The 22939-nt window shown below is 38.5% G+C and overlaps 2 protein-coding genes across 4 annotated transcripts in view; one reads left to right on the top strand and one right to left on the bottom strand.

Annotated features, from left to right (window-relative positions):
* LOC134811838 (hsp90 co-chaperone Cdc37-like) overlaps window positions 1-21321 on the bottom strand; it is a 77195-nt gene extending 55874 nt beyond the window's left edge. For 2 of the 3 annotated variants that reach the window (XM_063818931.1, XM_063818934.1), the window contains exon 1: window positions 21311-21321. The gene's annotated coding sequence lies outside the window, so the exon portion shown is untranslated. Of the gene's footprint in view, window positions 1-1779; window positions 1790-21310 lie in introns of those variants that run through there. The other variant, XM_063818932.1, reaches the window with a different exon arrangement.
* On the top strand, window positions 1268-21966 carry LOC134811837 (CUGBP Elav-like family member 3-A). The gene is made up of 13 exons (XM_063818930.1): window positions 1268-1387; window positions 1521-1626; window positions 1987-2069; window positions 2368-2422; window positions 2592-2717; window positions 7590-7669; window positions 7913-8129; window positions 8872-9009; window positions 19012-19201; window positions 19484-19665; window positions 19832-19933; window positions 20267-20433; window positions 21516-21966. The coding sequence occupies exons 1-12, from the start codon at window positions 1292-1294 to the stop codon at window positions 20392-20394; spliced, it is 1503 nt and encodes a 500-aa protein (XP_063675000.1). The 5' UTR covers window positions 1268-1291; the 3' UTR covers window positions 20395-20433; window positions 21516-21966.
* Window positions 21967-22939: the final 973 nt, after the last annotated feature.

The following is a 22939-nucleotide window of genomic DNA, read 5'->3' as shown; positions in this document are numbered from 1 at the left end:
AATAAATTTAACTTTTGTTTTATTAACTTTTGTTTTATTATACTTGCTTGGTATATCCTATGTATGACAAAAGTGAAAATAATTTAGGCACACACTTGAACAGAATTTCAATAGGTATATGATCAAGATCACATTGCTTTTTTCTTATGTTGGATGTCAATTCTTCATCAGAGACAAAGGCAAAACTGGTCACAAGAAAATACACTTGAGTTAATGAGAGGGTGCAGCTTTCTCTAAATCAATCCAGTTGAAGAATTCCTTCACATTGTGATCAATCAGTGAGATCACCCTTCCTGGACCCAAGACACCAATACTCTAGTCTGGCTTGTCTAAGTATCACACTTCTAGTTAGCAAAGTTTCTTTTCTTGTTTATACAGAAGCAAATTAAAAGAGTTTTCTTGTCCATCGACTGTTAGTCTTTTTAAAGTATGACTAGTAAGCCATTGCATTTTTAAATATTGGTGTAAAATGTGTACATCACAATTTCTTTAACTAAGATGGATAATGGGTATCCTCTCAACATGTCATGTCCATTTCAGGTATTGATGGGATCACAAACATACTTAAATTTGGTCCAAGATAAAACACTGTTTCATCAAATTTTTAGGATTGTATCCAAAAATTTTAGATGAAACACTGGAGCTCTATTGGTCTGCACTTGGGTTATATTCCCAATGCCCCATACCTTAAAATAGTACCGTCACTGTATTATAAATTGATCACATTTTTTTAAAAGCATTTCAGAAATCGTATTGATTCAGTCGACTTGTACTTTTGATCATTGGTATTATAACCATAAAAAACTATTTTTACAACTACAATTAGATACATTAGCTGAGAAAATTAATATGGTGTAGTAACATCAAAAGGGTGAACAGTTTCCTTTATCTGAAAAAAAAAACCAGTTTCCCTTTCCAACTGTAAACATGATCACAACAATGTGACTCAATGTGAAAATAACGTTCCTACAGGGATATTACATGACCATAAATGGGACATAGATCTGCCCCGAAACATCTGCATTTGTCTTATTTTCTTTGTATTTTCGAAGCACATTATGGATTGGGTACGAGATATTATTCATCTATTTATAGCTAAAAGTGAAGTTTGTCATTTATTTATGGTAACTATTCACTACTCAAGTTTGTATGTACATTTTACTTGTCCTTAGGTTTTCGACATTTATTCTATTTATAAAATTATGCCATCTTTGAAGGTCATGACTAATGATATGATTACAGCAATCGAAATACTTACCATAAATATATTCTAGCTATAACACACTGCAAAATGGAACAGTTTGCCGAGACAGAGCCAGCAGCAACCAGGACTACATCAGGAATACCACTCAAAGACCCAGACTCTATTAAGCTATTTGTTGGACAGGTAAATCCAGGGATTAAAATATCATGATATGAACACATATACATCATATTCACTTCATATTTCCTGTCAAATGATTATTTTGATCTGTATCATTTTCCCTTCTTTTTACCATAATATGTATCCATGATTTCAGGTCCCCAGATCTATGAATGAGAATGAACTGAGACCCATTTTTTCTGAGTATGGCCAACTATATGAACTATTAGTGCTACGTGACAAGGCATCAGGCAATCACAAAGGTTTGCCTTTAATGGTTGCCTCTCATAGAATAATGTTATTGATGTGTTTAAAATTAGTATCACAGTTGAAAGTATAGTATGAATATTTGTCTACTCGATGTGAAACTACAAGCGATTATTCTGTAATATCAAACCTGTATGGAGCTGCCGATCCAATAAATGTCATTTAATTTAGTAAGCTACTTTTGTAATAGGGCATTTATAAATCCATGTCAAAATCATGCAGTTTGGAGTTGCCTAAATTATCAATCTTGTGCATAAATGTTTTACAACGCTTCTTAGCTTCAATATTACTCTATTATAGATATTGTAAATTGTTGTAATCCTTATGTCATGTACCCTAGACTTGTTATTTTGTAGGTTGTGCGTTTGTGACGTTCTGTACATTGGAGTCAGCTGAAAAAGCGCAGCGTGCATTACATGGCAATAAAGTTCTGCCCGGGGTACGTTTTGAGCTGCACCGCGAGTTAAATTCACTTACTTTATTCATATTATGTGTCCATTCGTTTTCGTGTGCTACTATTATATATCCTAGTTATTCCTGGATGCATTGTGCTGTGGTTTTGCTTTGTTTATTCATTTGGACTGTCCTATGTTTTAAATGTCTCACGATTTTTTTCAACGTATTATGATCATCTATCATCTGAATCACCAAAACAAATATGACCACACCTGTTAATTTAACAAGTGCATTTGTCAGCCCACCATTATTAGATTCTAAACGAAAATCCCTTTCCCTAGATGTCGAGACCGATCCAAGTGAAACCAGCCAACTCAGACGACGCAGCAAAACTTGGTGAATATTTTTTCAAACCAATTTGTCTGCCAGTTGATCCCACTACACCAAATCTTGATTAAAACTTGAAAATAAATGAATAAAACAAACACTTATCTTTTTCCCAAACGTTAACTCAAAAATAAATGATCGCCAAATAGATGACAAACTGAATTTTCTGTTCTCTCAGAAAGAAAGCTGTTTATTGGTATGATCAGTAAACAGGCAACAGAGGAAGATCTTAATGGAATGTTCACACCCTTTGGTGAAATAGAGGAGCAGAGCATCTTGAAAGATTCAGATGGAAACAGTAAAGGTAGGCATCATATTTTAACATCAGTAACTTCGATTAGCATACAGAGTCGAGCATGCTCAAAATATCATGAATTATGCTAACGTTTTTAAGATGAAACATAATATTTAATCTAAAAATAATGGCAACATGCCAGAATGAAGCGATCATCATATTTCACATAACACCCATATTTCAATGTCTGTTTAGAACTGTTCTTTTTGTAGTTGATGATCCATTCATTGAACAAGCCTTTGTAATCTCGGAATAAGTTAGACTCACTTTTTCTTGGTTCCTTTTTGGTGCATTTCGGTATGGGTGCTGGTTTTTTTGAGTGAAGTCTCATTGTGGGATTTGATGATCCCATTGTAGGATCTGATGATCCTGCTGCTGCTGAGAATCCTGGAAAATTAATAATAATAGACAAAATGTCTAGAATTTTACTTTTCTGTCGCAAATTTCAGTGTTTAGTATGATCAGATAGGGACTAAATTTAGCTGCATCGACCGAAAATTTTACGAGGATTGGTCTTTTTTGAACATTTAAAATTTAATATTGGACCAAACAGCCGTCGAATTGGAAAATCAATTGTTTACCGTCGCTATCGAAAAATAACAGCCAATATGCGCAGTTATTTTTGAAGTAGTAAATTGTAAAGAAATGATCAAATGATACCGCTTATCCTCTTGAAATTAATGTGAAATTAAAGATCATTTATCGTCCAAATAAAACCGCATTGCGCGGCCCGTTTATTCATTCCTGAACTAAGTAGTAAATTACATTTGCATAACTGCAATAGTAATGTAATGATATAGGAAGAGCATACGACATACCTGCCACACCTCCACTCTGGAAACGTTCCTCAGCTCTGTCTTCAGAGAATTTAACCAGCCCTTTTCTCAACAAAAACCCCTGTCCTTTGTGGAAGTCTTCTAGTAGATCCTGCTGAGTTTGACTGAGAGCCACTTGAACTATTACTGATGTTAGGACAAATGCTGCTGAGGGGGAAAATGTTCAATTTGGCAATTTTCAAGTCCTATATTCATAAACACAAATAAATGCCAATCAAACGATATAATAGATTCATGATTCACAAATTATAAGTACTTCAATTGTTCATGTTGCTAGGCTAAAATGTTGGTTGTCAAGTTGAAACCCCAATCAGGTCCAGTACTAAATGGTTGATAATGAAGCTGGTTTATTTTAGCCCTATAAGCCATGCAGCGTGTAATTGGTAGTTACCCAACACTCTACTAAGGGTCATCCTACTTTACACGCCAAAAGACAGGAGACCGAAAAGAGCTAAGCACCCAAGAGAGCCTGGTACACACAATTCACAGTCTAGAATAAACTACAATTTTAAAACTGGGAGGTCAAATTTCAAACCGTAAACTCAGCGGTAAATACCAGCTACAAGGCATATCATTAATTTACCAATAAGAAGGGAAGAATTCGTCATGGCTGGCTGGTCGTTGTGTCTTCTGCTCTGGACTCAACACAAAAAGTACTGCTGTATACTTTGAGTACACAACTTTTATAGGCTCCCCCAACCAGGTGTTGGCGGTGATCTGATAACTGATTCATCAGAGAATTACCGCTAAAATTACAGTTCCACTTACGGCAGACCGAAAGTCCAATCTACCACTTTTTTGCTCACCACATTCTGTTTTATTAGCTACGTAATTTGTTTCCACCCGTTTGCTACCCTATTTACAGTCACCTGCATGTGCTTAGCTGGTTTATTAAGGAGGCCGCCCTTTGATTTTATAATTTCCACAGCTAGTTAAATGTTCCGTTAACTAGTGGTTTTATAATATTATGTATCTAAATTGTATCTGGCGGAATTTACAACCTGTAAACGTGCCGGTAGTTTCGTGATGGAGGTATTTATTTCTCCAGATTATAGGTCAGATCATCAATAACTGTACTTACCTGAGAATTATATTCATGTTACAGCTGATTACTGTAGTATAACCACTATACTAGTATCTAAGAGTTTATCAGACGGCGACGTAATCAGTTTCGAGATTTGACACTGAGATTTTGAAACATTCAAGAATTACAGATTTCTGATATAATCATAGGTGTTGACGCAAGCTAAGGTGAAGATTATTAGATTCTTCACTTCATGTTAGATTATTATTTGGTAGATCACACGTCTTTAGTAGAACATACGTATCAGAGTGTGGTAGAACACACGTCTCAGAGTGTGGTAGAACACACGTCTCAGAGTGTGGTAGAACACACGTATCAGAGTGTGGTAGAACACACGTATCAGAGTGTGGTAGAACACACGTCTCAGAGTGTGGTAGAACACACGTATCAGAGTGTGGTAGAACACACGTCTCAGAGTGTGGTAGAACACACGTATCAGAGTGTGGTAGAACACACGTCTCAGAGTGTGGTAGAACACACGTATCAGAGTGTGGTAGAACACACGTATCAGAGTGTGGTAGAACACACGTCTCAGAGTGTGGTAGAACACACGTCTCAGAGTGTGGTAGAACACACGTCTCAGAGTGTGGTAGAACACACGTATCAGAGTGTGGTAGAACACACGTCTCAGAGTGTGGTAGAACACACGTCTCAGAGTGTGGTAGAACACACGTCTCAGAGTGTGGTAGAACACACGTATCAGAGTGTGGTAGAACACACGTGTAACGGAGATTTAAATATCCTTGAATTCAGGCTTTAGAAGAGGAATAAAGGAGGTATAATCCTTGTTAAATGATAGACCACAGATTTTCCAAAAGATTAAGAAATATATTGCCGTGATTTAATCTCCTGTGACCAGTGAATCAAGTAGTGTACATACTGTATACGTACGGATATTATGAAGGGTGGGAGCGATCTCAGCCAGAGATTCGTGCCCTCGACATCGCTGTACCCTCCGGATGTTTTAAATCAGGAATTTGTTCCAATAGTTTTGGATTTCTATAGCAAACAAGCAGAGACAGGTGCAATTTTCGCCGAATTCCTGTTCGAATTATACTTCAACCAGCGAACATTTTTTGTTTTAAACAGAGAGTATTATAGTTTGATGACAGAGAAATAAGGCTAACCCAATTAACAAATTACTTCCGAGACCATGGTAATAACCTAATAGATATACAAATACCTATCCTCGGTGCACTTATCCAGTAGAAAAAAAGTTTTTCGCAAATGGAATGCGCAAATTCGGATACCGCCTGTTTAACTAAAAGTTTAAACGTTGTTACCAAGTTCCGGCCAGCATTTTAACATATATTAAGTCTCCACCAGGCTCCAAGAACCACAGATATCAGGATTCAGGCTAGATGGTCCTTGGTTTAGAGGCCAGCCATAGTTAAACTCCAATTTTTGTCTCCTGATATGTCAGGTATGCGCATATTGTAGTACGAGTATTGTGTCCCACTGGGTAGAATTAATTAAAAGAGAGAGGATATATCGAGATAATGTGTTGACATTTCCCCCAATTAACCCTTCTCCCTGACTGAATTTGCACGTGCTTTGATCTAGTTATTGGACCGGTAACACGTGCACATTCCTTCAGACAGGAGGGACGGACGGACGGTGTCCACTCCGCCGCCTCCCCTGTTAAAGCGTACTGCAATCCTAAGACGTGTAGTGTGACGTGGTTCAAACCTCTGATACATACCTAAGATAAACTAGAGCTCCTCTTCATGGAATTAAAGCAAAGATTAGAGAAAACGTTTCTCGTACTTAGTTAAGATATATTCAAACATTCGTTTAATGTAAGATTGGCTGACCTTTCATTTGATCAAAGTGTGTCAGTTATTAAGAGCAGCTGAATAGAATATGGTTCTGTTAATCTTATGGTTAATGTACATTCACTGACCATTTGCATATAGAAGCCCTGCATATAAACCAATACTATTTCTCGTATAATGCTGATTGCTGAATCTTTCTATGGAATTGAGTCAGAGCAGTCGTACTACAGAACGTTGATTAATTGCCAGGGGCCCGCTCCCTCGTAGTCCTGACCATCTTCTGGCATATACAACGTCCGCTATATCCCCAATCTTCAAAATTAGAATTTCAAATCAGACCCGTGACGCTACCTGTAGCTGTGGGGAATAGATTGTGAACTCTTTATATGGTCTCTGTACATCAGATCTAAGATGTGATTTGTAGAGATAGAGTAATCATAGCAAATTTGCTTCCCCGAGTCGAGCTCCGTATTACCACAGCTACAGGTCACTCAAACCGTTAGATTAGTAACAATTCGGAAAAAGATCAATATAAGATAGATCAGTAGGGTGGGTGGGCTTTGGTGTGGACACTGAATATATTCATCTTCTCTCTTAGCATTACTATATTATCATGGAGTCAACAAGAGATATTATCTATTGTACTGTCAATCCTATACATTTTAGAAATAACCGTTGGTGAATTATACAAATGATCATCGAATATGTGAAATATTATTGATGATTCTGCAATTTTTAATTATCAATAATTACTCAGTTTCATGAATTATGTAAAGCTTTGTAGAGGGAACGCCCTAAGTTATATTATATAGAATCTAAGGTGTTTAAATATCATCAAATAGGCTTCATTTATTGGCCCGTTCCTGATATTGTCAAATTGATTATGTCTGTACGACTGTTCCTTTCATTGTTATTATATATCCCTCCTAAGTTATAAATAGGACTTCAGAAAATCTCCAAAAGTCTTGTAGATCTGAAGCTGGACCCAGTTTAAAATTTGAAGCTAGTAGAAAGCTTTAAACTAGCAGTTGCATGAAAAAGTTTGCGCTTTTTAAAGACCGGTCACCGCTCCCTGCAATAATGGGTCAGCCCCCTGATTAGTACACGTGACTTCTCGAATAAAATGTGAAGTATTTTAACTATAATAATTAATAATTCTGCAATTTTCAATTATCATTAATTTCAGGGTGTGCGTTTATCAAGTTCAAGTCTGCTAAAGATTGCCACAAAGCTATTAGAGGCATGCACCACAGCCTAACCATGCAGGTAATTCTAGCTAATTCTAACTAATTCTAGGTAATTCTTACTGAACAGGTACTGCTTCAAGTTGTCGGCGTTACCCGCAAATCCTTCGACTTAGTTGTCAAAATTTTCTCTTAATATTTGGCTATCGATGTTGTAGGACTTTCCTATCAGACATGGGTATGTAGTATATACACTTTACAGGAATAACGCATGAAAAGGAAAAGAATTAAATTTAAGCAAATTGTTGAAATATCAAACTGTCAGGGCTGCAGTTCTCCAATAGTGGTAAAATGGGCGGATACAGACAAGGAGCGGGTGGTAAGGAGGCACCAGAAACTGACTGACGGTGGTTTCCCCAACTCTCCTGTTGATAATGTGGGACGAGGTGGACCCGGAGGACCTGGTGGACCTGGAGGACCCGGTGGACCTGGAGGGCCCGGACCCGGCGGTCCTTTCAATCAAAATATGGCTCCTCGCGTTGGTGAGATAATGTTTAGAAATTGTGGGGATTTTTGGTTTGGTGCTTATTTTCTTTTAGCCCTTATTATTATTAAGCTGAAATTTGTTATGCGAATGTGAGTACAGCACCCAAAATATGAGTAATATATAGGAGGGGTCGTGTATGTTAAAAAAGAAAGTTTCTGAAATGATTAATCCAATCTTTTTTCGTATTGTCAGTCAAATTCATTGAGGCTTACGCCCAGCGTGCAACAGCAGACTAGACTATTTATCATTGCGCTTACAACAAAACTGTCAATGATGTTTTAAGGAAACGTCGCATAATTTGAGGTCGGCTTGCTTAAATAATCAAGACCTTTCATAATTCGATCCCTCCAAATTAAGTCCGATAAGGTAAATTCTCTCATCGCCTTTAGTCGGTAGTCGGATAAATATTGTGGATTATTACATCAGTCATTCTGTAATTTTCTTCTTGCACTCTTGCAATACTGAACTAAGATTTTGAATATTGTTCGTGCTGTTTTGTCGCTCTTTCAACAACTTTCAGACGTTTGATTCCAGTATTAAATTGTCTGTTTTAAAGTGACATCTTCAAGCGACATGTATGTATTACATTACAACATGTCACTGAATCTTGCTCCAGCACCGTTTCAAGGAAACACTCATTCCACGAATATATGTCGCGCGTAACGAGTCACAACCAGGACTAACCCCTCTCTGTCTCTCTCCCTCTCCAGGACTAACCTCTCTCTCTCTCTCTCCAGGGTATAACATGATGAACCAGCCTCCACCCAGCAACATGTCTCCCGCTCCACCTCCCTCCTACAACAGTAACGGTTCAGCTCTCCTCACTGCCATCACACCTCTTCTACACAACCTGGCCGCTCAGTCCAATCCTGATAGTAAGTTATATTTAGAAACTTTAATACTTCATTAACTTTTATTAGTGCTATGGAACTGTGGCAGGTTATGGCCAGAAATTTGATTTAAATTCAAACTTTGACTTTTTTAAAGTTATGAATTTGTCACTGGAAAACCACAACTGTATGGTTTTAACTTTTATGTGTAAGCCATACTTCAATGTTTCATTAAATTTTATTAGTTTAGTGAAAGTGTGGCAGCATATATTCAGAAATTTGATTAATTCCAAATCTAAATTCTTTGAATTTATGAGTTTGCTCACTCAAACCGCAATTATAATTTTTGACGTTTTAGAGTTCAGTCGAATCTTGACTGTAATTTTTTATTTTAACTGTTTTTTAGGCAAATGTAATAGCTTACAAACGGAAAATCTAGCCTGTGCCACACCTAAAATTACTGAAATCGAATGCCTTAAATTTATGTACATTTTTGCACGGTGGTCTGGAACCAGCCATTAAGCTATTACTGTACAGACTAAAACTTAAATTTAGAATTGATTTTCTGCGATATTTTACATTTTCCCTCATCAGGAAGCTCGACCACAATTTTAACACTTTTATCATTGTGGTTATGATAGTGTTTGGTATTTGAAAGGTGTTGACATAACACCTTTCAAAAACACATCACAATATAATCATCTGAACTCTTAGCTCGTCATATAGCGAGCTGTAAAAGTTTAGTCTTTGGACCATTATTATATGCATCGTCAACATTGCGTATTTGACATACCTAAATCGATGAGCTGAAAACCTACCCAGGCACTAAATTTCAAAAATACTTACTTTAACGTACAAATGACAAGAATTCTTCATACTTCATAAATATCTCATGTTTGTTTGCGGCGTATCAACAAAATCTTTATCGTATTTAAAGCCTTGAAGTGAATCCATGAAATTAAAATGACTCACCTGGAATTATTCTTAAATGCCATTCTCAATTTAAATGGAATCTATCTACGTATTTAATAAGATATTATCGTCTGAGCATTAGAAATGCCGAAATGGCCCCACCCTTTAGCTCCTTGGTCCTGACATGATTCCAAAACTATGATCTGGACTCCTGGTTCTCAAATTACTAAATATTCTGCTTGTCAACCGTTTATTTTCTCATTATTACCCCTGAGATCTGCCCCTTAGCATTGTAAACTTCTCCAGGCTCCATGCTCCCATATATTATATACTCCACTAATACAATCTTAATGAAATGAGAAGATTATTCACCAGCTTGTACGCCGTGTGATACCACGATTATATGATTTTCAAGTGACGTGTTAAATGGACCAATTTGTCGGAGCTAGCTGACCCTGAAAACAAAAGGGAGTCCTCAGTTGGATAGGTTATAAAGGTGGTAATATTTGGGTTATCGCTTTAACTGATAGGTAGATCACAGTCACTATTCTTTAGGATATGACTAAGAGTTCCTTCAAGTACAGTTTAGGACGGTTATAGCGTCAGGAGACTCCACACAGACAGGAAGGACGTTTTTAAAAAGCTTTGAATCTACGTAAAAGTAAAAATAGCCGTATCCGGATTAACTTTTAGTACTTATTGATGAATTACTAAAGTTTTATAATCAAGTTTGTCTACTTCAAGAAAATGACTATTATATTATGTATAGTTATGGTTTTGGTTGGATTTATCCAGAGACAGAAGTGCTCGATACAAAGTCAAACAACGGGTTAACAAACTTAAAGTTTCGTGCTATTATTACTGATGCAATCATACACATACAATTCATACATGCTACATGAAGAGGTCTCCTCCTAGTCGTTGGAGTGGCCTGCTGCATCACAAATTCACACACATCCCTTGTACGGCGTAACAGATTCCTCCATTCCACTCAGTTCAGTGCTAACATCAGTGCTTAAAAACTGTTAAAACTACTTCATCCATCCTTTTCCTGGTACAGACTCCTTTATAGAACAACTAAACTAAATCAAAACAAAATATTCTGAAAAGTCCTAGAATGAGCATTTGTTTAACACACATTAACACAATAACAAATTTGTGTTAAACAAATGCTCATTCTAGGACCTTTGGGAATATTTTGTTTTGATTTAGTCTAGTTATTCTATAATATAAAGGAGTCTGTACCAGGAAAAGGATGGATAAATTAATTTTTAACAGTGTTTAAACACTAATGATTGCATCAGTAATAATAGCATGAAACTTTAAGTCTGCTAACTTGTTGTTTGACTTTGTATCCAGCTCCCTCCGGAACGAGCACTTCTGTCACTGAAAAACAAAACGACTTCTTTAACTCTGAGAATTTTACAATTTGCCGACGTTTCGCAACATAGCGTCGTCAGGACAAAGGTTTTCCTCGTAACACGGGAATGTGTATTTGAACAATATGCGGGATCATTATAAAGTTATAAAAGAAGTTGAGTAAACAAGTCTCCAGCAGCAGCCCCTCCAACCTCTACCCTTTATGTAAAATATTGTAATTATACTACTTGTATACTTCTACAAAGACCATGATAAAAGAAGCACAGTAAAGGTCATATATTTTTTCTCCTCTAACAATTTTACAAATTGCCGACGTTTCGCAACATTTAGCTTGGTGAGGACTTGGTCCAGTGTAATAGGATTGGCCCTCTGACTATGGCAATTGGCAAGGCGTCATATCCACGCAACTACCCCGTTATTTTGTCCAGGTTCTACTGAAGACTTTCGGCGCCAAATGCAAGTAATAAGATCTACTAATCGATTAATTGGTCAATTGTAGCTAATTGGAAAGGGTATAATAGATTCGGATATTCGAATAACGATCTCACTTATTTTGTAGCGATGTTGTAATTCTTAGATCTGCAACGACAATTATAAGCCATCTTATAGGTGGTATTCTGTCACCAGTGAAAAGATAACGAGTTCAATTATCTTAAAATTATCTAATTCTCATTTCCTTCAAGTCTGCTAATTGCAAACTGCAGCTCACTTTACTAACTTTTAATAAAAACTCAACAGTTGTTGTCAGACCACTTCACTATTACCTATCAACAGCTCTAACTGTCTTTATTCTACTCATTGTTAACAGTGGTTAAATATAATATATGTTAATAAGTGGTTAAAATATAAGTAAGTGGTTAATTATTATAGTACACGTGGTTACAATATATTATGTAATATCAGTAGGTGTCCTGAGACCTTCCTGAAACTCAAGATGGCCAAGGTACGTGCAATTAAATGTCTAACCCGTCGGAACCATTAATAACAATTTCAACAAGGAGCACATATTTCAAGAATCAAGATACTGTTAGAGTTGAATCTTGATACCAGGGTCACGGAAGTAGGTCGGTGTTGGAACCTGACACCTTCCTGGTGAAGCCCTATTATAAGTACGGTATCTGTGAAGTGCAATCCGTTATAGCCCTTAATTTGGTTCTATTGGGACTCATTACCAAACGGCATGATACGAAATATTGGCTAGATTTCTCGGTGCTCAAGCTTGGCGAACTTATTGCTAACATCAGAGAAATGCAACCCACTTTGTCTAAAATTCAACATATTCGAAGCAACTTTTTTATCATTAGTCAGGCAAACAGAAAGATTCTGTGCAGTCATTATTAACAGATTGATTAACAGATTGAGTAATGTATTTTTGTTACCGGTGCGCTTTTTGATCATTCGCAAAGAGCGTGGTAAGCTTTACTACTACTTTACAGTTTACTAGTACTATACTACTTAATACGAGGTATACTATAAATCTATAAGCAGAGCGTTTCTCGGAACGTGGACATGTTTATTTGGTAAAGTACCAGCTAGATCATCATAAAAGAAGTAGAGGATAAGGGAGTAAGGTTGATCTAATTACGGGCTCTAGTCATTGGAAGGTATTATTTTCTAGTACAGTGGGTGTAGCATATCACGTGACTAGCCAGCTGCTGTCTCCTTTGTTACCAGAACACAACTACAACGTACAGTGTGTAGAACTAGGTGGTGCAGCTCTCTACACCACCCAGTTATTCTGACACCTGTGATAAAAGAATGCACTGTGCACACTCTAGGGAGTTACAGTACCTCTACCAGAGGGCAGAGAGAGAGAGAGAAAGAGAGAGGGAGAGAGAGAGAGAGAGAGAGAGAGAGAGAGAGAGAGAGAGAGAGAGAGAGAGAGAGAGAGAGAGAGGGAGAGAGAGAGAGAGAGAGAGAGAGAGAGAGAGAGAGAGAGAGAGAGAGAGAGAGAGAGAGAGAGAGAGAGAGAGAGAGAGAGAGAGAGAGAGAGAGAGAGAGAGAGAGAGAGAGAGAGAGAGAGAGAGAGAGAGAGAGAGAGAGAGAGAGAGAGAGAGAGAGAGAGAGAGAGAGAGAGAGAGAGAGAGAGTCAGTACTGAAAATGTAGAGAATGCACTGAGTATACGGTGCCATGGTCCTTGCCGTAAAGAATGTGCCAAGTATTCAGCGAGCTCACAAATACAGCTATTGTTATCAGAACAAAGTAATCATTACGATACACACTATTTGGAGCTGTATTATTATTATACCCGCCTCTTCTTCGCCATCTGTCTCCTTTACAGTTTACAGTGTACTTGGCCGGTTAGATTTCCATATATTATTATGGTGATGAGAAGCCTCCTCTCGTTGCGGCCCAGGTGTGTGGTTATTGTGGCCTGCAGGTGTATGGTTATTGGTCATGTGCGAGATTTGGGGGTATTTAGGGGGAGAAAGATGGTTAAATGGAGGAGTGACGGTGGTTACAGGTAACAACACCCTTAATAGCTTAATGTTGTCCACCTCTAATGACCGGCTCTAGCACACGCATGTGTTGTATCAGGTGATTTGTGATTATAGTAGGGGAACCTTGGGTGCCTAATCTGCTGTTTGGTAGTTTGTAGGAACCATTTAAATCACTGCTCACTAGAACCATTACCCTGTAATATAGAGGTGCGGAGAGCTGATTATGGAGACTTAGCTGAGGATGAACAACAGCTCTGTACAATTAGTTACTGTGATCATCTTCTGTTGGGAAAACGAATTGAGTTATTTTCCGAGTTTCCGCTGCGGTTTATAGTGTTTTTTTTTTTCTGGTACAGAATAATGGAAAACTTGGTAAAAATTCACTTACTAGTCTCATTGTAGTATGTAGTGGATAGGCTACTTAATCAAGGTAATACTGTCAAGAAGATTCCGTGATAGATTACACTGTAACACTGTGAGGAAATGTTTTTGCCGAGGCACAATGCACAGCTATCACACAGGGTTTGTCTCCCGGATACTGTGGTTAAGAAGTCTACCAAAATGCTATCTAAATTGTAGGTTTAGAGACCGCCCATTTCTCCCTAATTTACTCTGTATTAACCTGGAGCACTAGACTGCCAGCTATATATTATTATGCAGGGATCAAGAGAAAGTGCTCTCCTCTACTCCTACAATAGGCCAGAGGAATAAGCATGTATATAAACTGTCTCCTGGCTGCCTACGTACAGATTCCTCTGTACTACAGTAGTTCCGTTATGAACTGAACACTCTGACCACATTGGTAGATACAACTCTCTTTCTATCTCTACGTGCCTTACCTTCCTACCTCTCGCTCTCTCTCTCTCTCTCTCTCTCTCTCTCTCTCTCTCTCTCTCTCTCTCTCTCTCTCTCTCTCTCTCTCTCTCTCTCTCTCTCTCTCTCTCTCTCTCTCTCTCTCTCTCTCTCTCTCTCTCTCTCTCTCTCTCTCTCTCTCTCTCTCTCTCTCTCTCTCTCTCTCTTTCTCTCTCTCTCCCTATTTCTGCAGCTAATACTGCAATCTCTCACTGTTAATTGCTTCCTGTCCCTACCTCCAATTATATACACCACTGCTCTCACACATGACAGTTAGACTGACCAATCACAGCGCTCCGTGCCAGTCACGTGGGCTGTGTTAGCCAATGGGAGAGGGTTCTGTTTCCTGTTGGTGCCCTGTCCTGGGTAGCAGCTGATTATTGGAGAGAGTACGGGTGGATATGATGTCATGGTACGTGTTGTACTGCTATAGCGGTTCAATGTTGGGTATAACAAACACTGCACTCAGCACTGGAATACATTAGGTACCTTAGGTGCAATGTTGGGTATAATAAACACTAGGTACCTTAGGTGCAATGTTGGGTATAATAAACACTGCACTGGAATACATTAGGTACCTTAGGTGCGATGTTGGGTATAATAAACACTGCACTGGAATACATTAGGTACCTTAGGTGCGATGTTGGGTTTAATAAACACTGCACTGGAATACATTAGGTACCTTAGGTGCGATGTTGGGTATAATAAGCACTGCACTGGAATACATTAGGTACCTTAGGTGCGATGTTGGGTATAATAAACACTGCACTGGAATACATTAGGTACCTTAGGTGCGATGTTGGGTATATAAACACTGCACTGGAATACATTAGGTACCCTAGGTGCGATGTTGGGTATATAAACGGTACATTGTGTACCATTAAGTAGATGTACAGCCTACTAGTCGGTGTACCCTTGTTACATGTTCAAGCACAATAGTGTGGATGTGAGATTTACTCCGAAGGACCAAGTGCTCCATGTCATTGTCCAAAAGTTATGGAGCGGAGAAATGTTGATATTGTGCCAGTGCTCAGTTGACGTTTCAACAAATACCTGAGATTGATGAACAGCTGAGATGGTCTCGCCGTGAAACACAAGTTGGCTACTCTTAAACAGGTTTCGTCTTCAGCTGACGAGTATAAAGCCATATTATCTAGAGTTTTTTTGTTAAACGTTACAATACTAATACATCCGGTACATAGCTTCATTGGAAATTCCTACACGTATTGATTGGATGTATGTAGGCTGATGAACTTACACCACATTTTGTTGGTCTATCTGTACTGTTGCTGAAAAACTATTAAACGGCTGAATTTCTGATAGCATCTTCTTTTTTGATCAGCGGTATTTGCCTGGATTAAAGGGTCGGCTGGAAACTTCAGGGTCAGTGTAGAAGTGATCAGATCCCGATCAGAGGCACCATTTAGGTGCGGCGGAAGATCCCGAATTACACAACTTTTCTGTTACACTGTATAAAAATACCGAAAATATGCGGCTAATTAATTGATTCCGCAATCGCCGCAACTAGATGGTGCCTCTGATCCAGCTCCTATGCATCCAATCCTTCGATTATTTGGCTGCTTGATGAGAAAAGGATGGCAACCGGTCTAAACCTAGGTGTAGGAAATAAAGAAGCCACTTTACGCTTGAAAAACTTTTAAAAGAAAAATATACATCCTGAAGTTATGCCATAAATCTTCTTTTAATTAATAATCCTTGCGATATGTTTCTTTGATGAGTAATGATACGGTCGCTGAATATTTTATTGCATCGATCTGATGCACATCGAGCACGTACCTTAATTTGATACATAACATTCTAGCACATTCTACATAATATTAATAAACTAATAATTCCCGAAGTCTGAAGTGATATATTATATATAAGAAATCAATGATTAGTTGAGTCCCGCCTGAATGATCACATTATAACACTTTATATCTAATTAAAAGTAGAGGTGAAGACCATCATGTGAATCAGCGGTAATTCAGTGTGTGACAAGAGGTGGCTTTATGGTGATCAGCTGTTGGTTACCTGTAGTAGTAGGAATAATACAGGTCACGTCCTGAGTCGTAATGTCAGAGCGGGGGCCACCTTAATGACACACCTAGGAGGGAATTTGTCTTTGAGGTTGTTGTCTCTTGGAGTATTAATTTTGGAGTCACCCCCGCGTTTTGAAATTGAGGTATGTTTGTGAGATGCAATGCCAAGACAATGCTCCTGTAATTCAGAATTTGTCATCGTTATTGGCGACGACACTCAGGAGAGGGTTCCTCACTTCAAATCTGGGGATTTCTGCTGAAAGTGTGTTTTAGAGATCCTGGTCTTTCGTCGGAATCATGCAGCTTGATGATTGGCAGATCTGGGGTTTTGTAAGTTATTCTGAGCATCTCAAGATAGAAATGGATGAACTCATTGTCCTACTCTGTATTATATATAATATATACATATACGGAGTATATATACCCTCGCATCGTATCATAAACCAGATACAAGTTTACAAGTATATAATAAAAAGGGCACATCTGTATAAATACACGCTCATCTTCTCCTACACCCAGTACAAGACTACCACACAATGTTACACAGTATAATACGCTCACCAGCACACACCACACCGATTAGCCAGACTCGGCGGATTATCCCATAGGTTAGGTTAAACTGAGGAGGTTTAGTGATCTCACATCACGTGACACATATCTTGTCACGTGACTGTACTTGCTCCAGATCGACCTTCTAATGAGCCTCTGATCCCTGGTCGTCTGTAGGTAATGAAGGAGAGATTACCTGGAAATTAGGACGGCAAGAAAGCAGGAAATGGCTGGGGATTTAACCAGTCCTTGTTCGGAATCCCGTTAATTTTGATCCAGTTCTCCTGCAGTTTCCTCGTAATTTGGGCGGAGTGATTAGTCGTAAACGACTGATTGGAAAGGCACGCGGTGCGAACTCAGGATTTTAGTGGAGATAATCTGTGTTTAGAAGCTTTCATTATGCGTTTATGTTATGCGTGTATTGAATATGTGTATAATACGTGTGTGGTCACTGGCAGCTTTTAAGTTTGAATCATTATGCCGTGTGTATCTAAAAATCAATGACAGCTGTGATTTATGAGCGCCTTGTTACGATAATGATAACATGACGTACATTTTGTGTGAAGTTTTAACAAAATAAGCCAAAAATAACCAACCTTTGGCATTATTGGTGCTTTACAAGTTGATAAGCTTATATTACAGTTCCATGTCATTATTAAACTGACATACTTTGAATCTTCATGATTCTCCAAGTTTATAATGTGCAGGTCAGTATAAATCTATAACTTTTGAAATTAAATTCGAAATACATTTGCTATTTAATTGTCGATTTTACTCAAAAATGGCCGGAAAATTGCTTGACCATCTAACTATTGTCTGATTTCGGGAAAGGAAAACCGCATTCTAAACCGCGGTAAACCGGAAATTGGCGTTTCCATTTTTTGATTAACACAAAATTGTAATCGGATAAATGGTTTCCCAAATGAGTGCCACTCAGCTCAAGGGTGATTCAGATTCGTTGAAAACGCTTACCTCATACCCGTAGCGGTATCATCTCAGGGCTCAGTGGATACTACAAAATATATTCTGTCCATTGTTAATTATTTCAGGCGAATCGGTTTCCATTGTTGTGGTTGGTGGTGTGGTGGGTTGCTAAGCCGACTAACCCTTAGCATGCACCATTCTCTAACATAAGCTACACCATCTATTACTTGTACTATTAGTTTAACGAGCCGACACCACGACATTCCGCCGCACAATGACATGGCGTGTCAAGGCCGTAATATCGAACCGTATTGCCTAATTTTTCTGACACCCCGGTTCCCCAGACATTCTAATAACCCCGTGCCCAGTGCCCCTCTATTATCCGGGGGTGTGTGGGAATAGTCAGGGTGATGTGTATTTGTCACCCCCTGTCACACACGGCTCTATTAACGGAGGAATGTCAGCTGTTTAATCGCTACCATAATTATCTATCATTCCACAAATTACTGTCACTATCCCAACACAATACGGTCCGTGTTTTGTTGGATAAAATTCCTTAGAATATCTTTAGAATTATTTATAATAAACCTATCATAGGACATAGTTTTATAGTCAGCCGAATGAACACAAAATCTGAGTAGTTCAATATATGTGCTGCGATGAAATACGAGCCCATTTTTTCCCAGGATAATGCTGAACATAGCAATATAATAAGCGTGTTTTCTTAGGGCCCCCCCTTTTCTTATCCTGAACAATACCAGCTCAGTGCAACCAAGATATGTGTTTTTTCTGATTCTCATTCTGTAAATTGAGTGCCCAATTCTCGGTGTCTGGCCGATAAGACAAATTGTAGCAACAAATATCTTGAAAATCAGCAGGTTCTCCACCATATCTTAGTGTAATTCAGCTTATTATGTGAAAAAGCTTACAACTTTCCCTTTTTCAGCAAACAAAGCGCTGGTGAACGCGCTGATAGCAGCGCTGCAAGCGTTGGCGAACTGCAACAACTCATCTGGGAACAGTCGCGCACTAACAGATATCGCTAATCTACTGAACGCAACCGTGTCACCGGCCACCAACCCTGACCAGAGTTTACAACAAACTCCCCAGCAACAGTCACAGCTTCCCCCCGCACAGTCAGTATTATATAATGAAGATATTATACTTTTGTATTTTTTCATTTTCGCTATCTTGAGTGGGTTGATCATAACTGAGTAGTTTTCACTCGCTACATTATATTGCATTTAACACCTGTAATACTATATTATATTGTATTTAACACCTGTTATATTATGGAGATGGAGATGGTTTAGTGCAATTATTCTTTCTCAGAAAGCGAAGCTTTACAAAGCACTTACCTGGTTTTTCACTGCCGCAATGATAATATCATATTGGAAATAACCTGACATGTTCCTCAGATTCAATCTCAACAAAGATATGATGCAGAGTTCGTTCTTACAAACGTCAACCTCCGCCCCTGCACCCTACCCTCCTATGTCCTACAATAACAATAACAACAACGGCAGCACTCCACCCCAGACAAACAAACAGTCTGAGGGCCCTGACGGGGCTAATTTGTTTATATATCACATTCCATCGGGTCAGCACTGAACTTAAATGTTTTTTATTTTCTCGAGTGTAAAATACTACAGAACTGTGGATTTTTTTCAGAATTATCTTATTGGTGAAAGATCTGGATGATTCTCAGACTTTCTAAGGGAGATTGTTAATAATAATAATAATATGTAACAAGGTATTTATTTCAGAGTTGCGAGATCATGACCTTTCTGAAATGTTTAACACATTTGGAACGATACTGTCCTGTAAAATATTCATAGACAAAGCTACCAATCAGTCCAAATGTTTTGGTAAGTTATCAACAAGCGAACCATATTCGTCAATAATTACACATTTATGTGTGAATGATTTCCACTGTAATTCTCATTCAACTTCACCAAGTTACTTGAGTCCTTGCGATAAATACTTTTCTCTTTAGATTTTACAAACCGTTATAGCTTATTTTGTGCTATTCAATTGAGTTGGCCGATACGATAATTCGGTGGACAATCGGTCGTATTTGAATAAGCCGCTGTAACACATGGAACATTTAACTAGCCACCTGACTCAGAATTACTGATTGTGATTCCATAACGAATTTAATCACAAAAAATGTGGAATGATGATGAAAATATTTCTCTCAGGATTCGTGAGTTTCGATAACCCACAGAGCGCACAGCTCGCTATACAAGCGATGAACGGCTTCAAGATCGGCAGCAAAAGACTGAAGGTCCAACTTAAGAAACCAAAAGATGCCGCCAAACCGTTTTAGCCGGAGTTCAACTTAGTCCATATTGTTTATGTTATACAGGTACGTCCTGTTAGTTAATTGATAAATTACCATTTATCACACCATCTTGTACGGATATTTTAACGGTTTGTTGTCAAAATTTGTGCACAACAATTTAGTGTGCACCAGTGACCAGTTCCATTCTCAATTTCATTTCACCGGCTCCATTTCCCCCGCTTTCACTAATTAAGTGTCCCCTGCAACGAGATACAGTCTGTGTGGTCATTCACCAAAGCGCTCTTGTCATTTGATGACAGTTTGTAGACAAATTATGATCGTTCGTGAAGCTGGCCTATGTTAAACCCACCGCTGTTAAACTCGCCGCTGTTCAACATCTGTAAATCTGTAAATTTCCTGTTTTGCGTAACGCGCGAAACCGTTCTTATAGAGTTTCTAGTTTCTGCAGATGCCGCTTTGCGGACGTACGTGAATTTTCATATTTCTCGATTAATTGAACGCAATGAAATAGCGGCATCAAATGTCTGGAGACTTTGGACTTGCAACATCAAAGCCTACCAGCTCTTTCCACATCTGAGCTGTTATTTTAAAAAGTTGTTAATAGAACAATATAAACAGATAGACCAAATCTTAGCACCATTCACGTTACACTTTCTTGTATCTTGTGCGAAAGTATGATTGACATAACCCACCACTTGCTAGTGAGATGTGAGCTGTCGTCACACTCTGCTAAGTGCAGATGGTTGGAATTCTTCTGCAACTGGGTAGTGGGAGTCAGTCTTATTGTTTCGGGCTGGGTTAGATAATAGAGTCCTGGATGTTTGAAACCTTTAATAGTAACAGGCATCTGCGCCCCAGCCCGATCTGATCTTGCTTATCTTAGTCTCAAATTCTAGAAACTGTCTGTCAAAACCTGACTAAAAATGTGGCTCAGAGTTGACAAATTATTTGATGTAATACACTAGCATCTCATGTACGAGCAAAGTTATTTTTCATGGGCCCCATACGTTCAAAACACGTGTATACATTTATATAATGTTAAATTTTATTTTGCATACAGCATAGCTCGGGCTGGGGATCCTGTTTCATCATCTTCCCTTGGTAAACAATCTGAACGTCTGAAATTATTTTATTTCTCTTTTCAGAATTGTCAGAGGATTTGCGAGTGTGTAACATGAGTCTGAAATGAAGCAGAAGCAGTCCACTAGCTGTACACTGTCCAATAAGTGGTATCTACGAATTGTTGGTCGCAAATAAGGTGGGATTGACGATGACCGGTAAAGTGAACTATCACGAGCGAGATTATGAATTCTGTTTGAGTTGTATTTAGTTTTCATAGTAACTTATTGCTGCAGGATTCGTTTTTCACGATTTTCCATAACGCATAAGATGACTGGATTGACCGGTTAAATATTTTATTAATTAAAAGCAAGTGAATTATATAACATAAAGCACCAGACCCCTGTATCTTGTAACTGTCGTGTGTTATTAGAATGTTTTCTTCAGATGATTTGGTTCTGACTATATAAGTAATGCACAATTAAAATGTATTTGAATTTTGTTCTGTTTTATCATTTAATCCTCAATAAATTGTTTTGATTTTATACTTTTTGCTTCGGAGTACCGCATTACTAGTATAGTACTATATTACTAGTATAGGCGGCGGTCTCAAATAAAGACCGTCGACGAGTCCAACTCGGTGCGCGTCTTGGTTGGTTATAAACCTACAAATGTAATGCAACACAGGTAATATAAGGAGTAAACAGGAAACCTTGCTAGCTAAATATATATGTATTTTTGTGGGTTTATAACCTACTAAGACGCGCACCGAGTTGAACTCGTCGACGGTCTTGAAACAAATATTTTACGAATATCACCCTGCACCCATTATTACTTGATTCACGATGTCAATCCTTCACAGCTCGGTGAGGTAAGGCCCAGTGGTGCATCTCGCCGATCTGTGGTTGCGCGCTCCTACTAAATCGCTCGCCCAAATTTTAAGAAAATTCTTGTGAAAAGGCCCTTTAGGCATGGAATTGATCTAGATCGGTGTATTTTCGGACGCTGATTCCGAATCACCCCCCATGACGTATAGTAGGGTTAAAATGCTTCCCTGGGCAGTTATGGGCAAAAACCGTTTTGGTCACGTGACAGGCTAGTAAAACGTGAATTCGATTATTTAGGGATAGGGTTGTGGTTAAGATTATGGATAGCTTCGGGGTAATGGTTAGGGTTAGGGTTGGGATTAGGGTTTATGTAAAACCGTTTTGTACGGCTGCAAAACCAAAAAAACCAAAGTCACGAGAAATTTTGGGCGAGCGATTTAGTAAGAGCCGTGGTTGCGAGAAGAATTATTTGATGCGCGGCCCAGTAGTGCATCGCGCTACTAATGACATGAAACCTGTTACGTATTTTTTGTAGGTTTATAACCTACCAGGAGGCGGGCCGAGTTGGACTCGTCGACGGTCTTTATTTGAGACCGCCGCCCATCAGTAATGCCGAATGCGATACTCCGAAGCAAATATTTTACGAGTATCACCCGTTAACGTATTTTTATCATGGTGGATCC

Source organism: Bolinopsis microptera, chromosome 2, assembly GCF_026151205.1.
Source record: "Bolinopsis microptera isolate Bmic1 chromosome 2, MBARI_Bmic_1.0, whole genome shotgun sequence".
In the NCBI taxonomy this organism is placed as follows: Eukaryota; Metazoa; Ctenophora; class Tentaculata; order Lobata; family Bolinopsidae; genus Bolinopsis; species Bolinopsis microptera.
Note: the sequence above shows the minus strand (reverse complement) of the source record. Positions and strands in the feature narration are given on the sequence as shown.

Coding starts and splice junctions, on each gene's coding strand:
- LOC134811837 (XM_063818930.1), top strand. CDS start 1,292: ATGGAACAGTTTGCCGAGACAGAGCCAGCAGCAACCAGGACTACATCA. Junction 9,010..19,011: donor CGCTCAGTCCAATCCTGATA/GTAAGTTATATT, acceptor TCCCTTTTTCAG/CAAACAAAGCGCTGGTGAAC. Junction 19,666..19,831: donor TATATATCACATTCCATCGG/GTCAGCACTGAA, acceptor TATTTATTTCAG/AGTTGCGAGATCATGACCTT.